General features: G+C 31.5%; 1 protein-coding gene across 1 annotated transcript; it reads right to left on the reverse strand.

The window, feature by feature from the left end:
- Nucleotides 1-1,731: 1,731 nt before the first annotated feature.
- Nucleotides 1,732-4,377, reverse strand: LOC103490381 (protein FAR-RED ELONGATED HYPOCOTYL 1-like). The gene is made up of 3 exons (XM_008449876.3): nt 4,165-4,377; nt 2,894-3,366; nt 1,732-2,650 (listed from the first exon to the last, which is right to left on the reverse strand). The coding sequence occupies exons 1-3, from the start codon at nt 4,212-4,214 to the stop codon at nt 2,565-2,567; spliced, it is 609 nt and encodes a 202-aa protein (XP_008448098.2). The 5' UTR covers nt 4,215-4,377; the 3' UTR covers nt 1,732-2,564.
- Nucleotides 4,378-5,407: the final 1,030 nt, after the last annotated feature.

Raw genomic sequence — 5,407 nt, forward strand, 5'->3', positions numbered from 1 at the left:
CTCAAACCATGCTAGAAGTTTTGAAGCTAAAACAGATTTTTGCTTCTTGTTGTAGTTTGTAATAGGTTTGTTGTTTATCCTAAGACATACAATTTTTCATTAAAGAAAAACTAGAAAATAAAGAAGAAAGAGAATTTTTGTCTGGAGAACGAAGAAAAAGAAGTCTGTAAGAAAAGAAGAAAGAAAAGAAAATAGAAGCAGAAGAAAGATGACGACGAAAAATGCAAAAAAAAAAAAAAAGAAAAAAGAAGAAGAAGAAGAAGAAGAAGAAGGGAAAAAAAAAAAAAAAGAAAAGAAAAAGAAAAGAGAAACGAAAGAATAAACGAAAAAAACAAGAAAGAATAAAAATATGAAAGTAAAAGAAGAAGAAAGAAGAAAAAAACGGATAATAAATGAAAAGGAAAAAGAGGAACAACTGAGGAGAAAAGAAGGAAGAAGTGTTAAAAGTGTAATTTCATAAAATCAACTGTTTTTCATTTGAATCCTTAAAAAAAAAAAAAAAAAAAAAACTTGTTATGTACAACTATTCCACCCGTCAAAGCTAATTACAAAAATGCATTAGAATAGCAATTTTAAGATATTAACTAAATGTATAACAATATATTTTAAAATAATTGTAAGTATAGGTCAACATTAGATTTCTATAGCAGATATAATTAGATCTTAAATCTAGGATGATAAACTTCTTTTCATAAATTTTGCTATATTTAGGTGTGTTCCGACCATGAAATTGTATATGTATCCATATGCTAATACTTGTTTTCTTGGTGAGGTGAGATTGGGAATGACAACTGTATCCATCGAATCATCGTTGGGCTTCTATATTTTCGGGCCGAAGAGTCGATGGGTATAATTGCGAACCTCATCTTTTGATGGATTGAGATGAAGAGCTAGCCCACGTCAGGAGTATGGGCTCTATGTAAGGTCATAGCTGGCCGTTGGAATTTGAATGGTTGGTTTTTTCCCCCAAGCTTTCAGGCGAAAAAAACTCCATGATGACGTGTCCAAAACATATGAACGGCAAAATTAGTAATTCCTTCATAATAATATGACGCGAAATAATTACAAACGATAAATCAATTTTTGAAAAAATCAACCAACAATCACAAAAAGTGAAAGTTCATAATCTTATTAAAGGGAGACTTTAACTTTTTTTATATAACAAATCACCTAATTTTAAAAAATGTTGAGTATTCAAAACATAAATTTTAATGAAAAACTTTTAAAAGTTAAAAAAGGCACAAACTCAACAGCTAATGGACTACCACACTACACTTGTGTATATATATATATATATATATATATATATTTGGTTTAATGGTATTGTGTTTCTTTAGAATATAATAACAATAGATTGTTAAATAAGAATACAATAATAAGAATACAACTAGTTTTGAGAAAATATAAAAAGAAAAATTGTTTAGGAAAAACTTTCCATTTATGATTTTTATTAAAAAAAAAAGGAATGAGTATGGATAGAAAAAGATGAAATTATTTAAAAATATAGCAAAAGAAATTTAAATGTGTTAGAGAATTTAATTGATTTTGTAAATAATTTTAAAATTTTTCCATTTTTTGAAAAATTTAAAAAGAAAGAGTTTTTTTATTTTTATTTTTTTATTTTTAGATTATGGCTGAGAGTAACTTATATTAAAATATAAGATTAAAATTTATGACTAATTAATAGCAATCTAGATTTTTAATTTTGTCATTTGTGTTGGTTAGGTTTATAAATGTAAGTAAATTGAAAGGTTAAAGGTTTAAATGTTTGGAAATTAAGCTATAAATTTTAAACCATTTAATTGAATTTTTTTGGGTTTTAGGGTGAAAACGCAACCGTTCCCACCAAACTTTCAAAATTTTCAAATTTCAAACGCATTATTTATTTATTTTTTAACGTAAAAGCCTCCAAAATTCATTTCGTTGTATTTTCGCGGTTTTCATCTCCTTCGACATGTCGCTGCCGGAAATGGAGAAGACCGACAAGAACGGTGATGAATGTCTGACTCCAAAGAGCTACGCATGTAGAATTCCGACGTTTTCCAAATGCCCTCCACCGCCGAAGAAGAAAGCGGTTACCGGCAGGAAGTTGGCCCCTCCGACAAGCGGTTATTTCCAGCCTCCCGATCTTGATGCTCTGTTTTCCATTCCCCCTTCATCACGATGGGAAGCTTGTGCTTAGCTCCATCTTGGTATTCGATTCGCCAAATTTACAACATCATAGTCGGAATTTTAACTGTTTGATCGATTCGTTCATTAGTTTCGTCACTTTGGTTCCTCTGTTCGTGAAATTTGGAGGTTTCTTGTTCTTCCGAAGGCATAGATTTATTACAGGCAAAATTTCAATACATGTATTTTGAGTGATTTTTTTTATGGAAATGTTGGACGCAATAATTTGATTGAAATCAATTGCATTGCGTAGACTAGTTCGGTAGAATCTCAATCACTACATCTCACATTCACAGACATCACTTGGATTTAATTGTCGCATACTTTCTAGAACTGTTTCATCTCTAAGAACACATACACGCACACATTCAAGATCGGATTCAAGATGTTAAACATCAGGGATCCAAGGATGGCAAAAGCACAGAAAAGTACTGCTCAAACTCCTGATCAATGGTTGGTTTGACAGTCTTGGATTCTGTCTCTGCATATTTGAATGATTCAGTATTAATTTGTGTATGGAAAAAGCATAAAACTCAACCAACATCGCAAATCTTTGGTTGTGAAAGAAAGAAAGAAGAAAAGAAGGAAATTTCTATTCTTCCTAATGACATTTTTTAAGTTGTATTGGTCTGTGGTTTAAATGTTTGTTCCATCATTGAATTTTGCCACTTATTTCATTCAAATTTTCATATGATATGCGAGCAAGAAATGAGAATTTCAATACCTGAGTCTACGCTCCATCTCCCAGATGACAAAACGAAGTTTTGCTTGGAGTCTGTGGGGAGGAGCAAGCTTTGAGCACTGCCACTGCAACATTCCTCATAAATGCAGCTATGTCCATGGCTTCCAAACTCCAATAGATCTTCCTCATGGCCATAGCTTTTCTGCAATTTATCTTTCTCACCCTGCATTCGAACTTGCTCTTCGGACATCTCTTTACCTTTTATTGTTATTTTTGTGAGAGTGCTTCCTTCTCCTTCTTCTTTAGGTTTTTTGTTAAACTTGAAGTTATCTTCTCCATGGGGAATGCTAATTGATCTTGAACCCCAACATGGTAGCTTTGATGTGGGTAGACTTAGTTGATCAATTAGCAACCTTCTTTTCTTTTTAACATCAATGGCTTCTGTATTCCATGATTGAAAGCCATGGAATCTGGATGAAGTTTCAAAGTCCAGTGATGTCGGACTGTTAATGATTCTGTCAAAGTTTCATTGCATAATTAGTATTTTAGGGACGTAGGCATTTGAGCTTCACTATCTTTTTGCCGCTCACTTAATTCTAATGTACTTTGTGCTCGATGGTTTGAATGACTGCACAAAATGAGTGTAACTTAAGAGTGCTTTTATTTGAGTTCAGTGTCTTTCTCAAATCTTGAAAATGGAAGAAAACCTTTGAAAATGATTTTGTTGCTTCTTCTTTTCATCATTAGACTAGGGTTTTTGAAGAAACGAAAAACTATCTATTCAGTCATTCAAAATTTTAAATATCTAAAGGTAGGGGAACAAAAAAAGAAAAAAAGAAAAAGAGGGTAACAAAAGAATGAAAACCAGATCGAACGTCCAATCCTAACCCAAAAGAGAAGGAAAAGGCACAGAAAACCTTGAATATTAGCCAAGCAACTAGAAGATCATCAGTATGGGCAAATCATAAAACAAAGGAAGTATTCATTTTAAAAGAAAACGACCAATTTCCCCCTAAAAGAAAGAAAGAGATTGTAATTTCTACAAACGAAATTCTCCCTTAAGACACAGCCAAAGTGCAGAAAACCAAAGTCAAAATTGGTTATAATCTTGGAAAAGACAGCCTCCAAACTGAAACTTACACCAAACATACACAGAAAACAACCCATTAAAGAAGCCATTAACAAACTGCACAAAAAGGCAGAAGCAGTAGAAAAGAAAGATTCAAGATCTGTTTTTCCTTTCTGTATGTTTCACATCACAGGTTGTTCACAATTAGCCATGGCAGCCAAAACAGAGAGATAGAGAAAGGTACCTGTCAGTGTCAAATTGAGATGGATGATGATGTTGGTTGTTTTGGTCCATTATCAATGTACAATGGTGAAGAAAGAGAGAAGGAAATGGCAGGAAGCCAACCAAACTTTATGTTTCCATCGTGTTGATGAATAAAAGTGAAAAGGTTGGGAAAGAGAGATTGGATTCTAGGACTTTGAGAATATTTTAATCATAGTATTTGTTTATGCCTCGTATTTATCTATACATATATTGATATATTATATTTGTGTTTATAGGTTTGGTTTTATAATTTATCCTTCCAAGGGGCACCTGGCTGAGGCTAAGGAAGCATACTCGACATGATTGCTTCCAATTATCTCTTGTCTCACTCATTCACTCAACTCTCTGCTTTGGCAACGACGTCGTCTTAGATGCTGTAGGATGAGGTTTGCGAACGGCACGCCTTTTCCTGCCTTCTTCTGACGGCGCATGGGGAAGGTATTATTACATTTATTCTTAAATATAATATTATTATTAATGTGGTTTAATTATATTATATATTATTTATTTTTGAATTTATTATTTTATCAAGCACGTTAAGTTAAAAAGATAATGCTCTTAATTTAATATCATGGATGCCGTCTATAAATAAAAACTTAGGAATAGGAGCTTATTGTTTTCATTGAAAAATCAAAATTAAGTCGTAAGTGAGAAAAACACAATCCCTCAACAAAATTATCATGGATCAAGGTATGTTGTTTCTTAACTAATTTTAATTTATAAATTATCTAGTTCAAATATCTTGGTACTTATCGTTATATACAATGTTAGAGTTTTATTGTATAATCATGAAACTAAAGTTTATATGTGTTATCAGAGCCTTGATTGAGAACTTGTAGTTTTATATGGATGATTAATGATTTGTTTTTATGTTTCCGCTGCATGTTTTCTTAAATTTAAATCAATATTCTTTAATTACCAATTATCATTTGAATTAAAGATTTTTTATTGTTGATTGTAAATTTAAATTTTATCTAAAGTCGGAAGGATGAAAGAAATTTAAATATAGCTACATATTTCGATTTTTTACGGTCACATTATTTTGTTTCATATCATCGCGGGCCACACTTTTTCTTTTCTTGAATGTTAATTGATCTGGTGAGAGTTTTGTTTTCTTGAATGTTATTGAGTAATTAAAGTTTCTCATTTAGCGAAGAATTAATAATTTAAAGAAGTAAGATATTAAATTTTTATAAAAAATTCAATTATCTCTTTGGAAGGCC

The sequence above is a fragment of the Cucumis melo genome, chromosome 8 (genome assembly GCF_025177605.1).
Source record: "Cucumis melo cultivar AY chromosome 8, USDA_Cmelo_AY_1.0, whole genome shotgun sequence".
NCBI classification, from domain to species: domain Eukaryota; kingdom Viridiplantae; phylum Streptophyta; class Magnoliopsida; order Cucurbitales; family Cucurbitaceae; genus Cucumis; species Cucumis melo.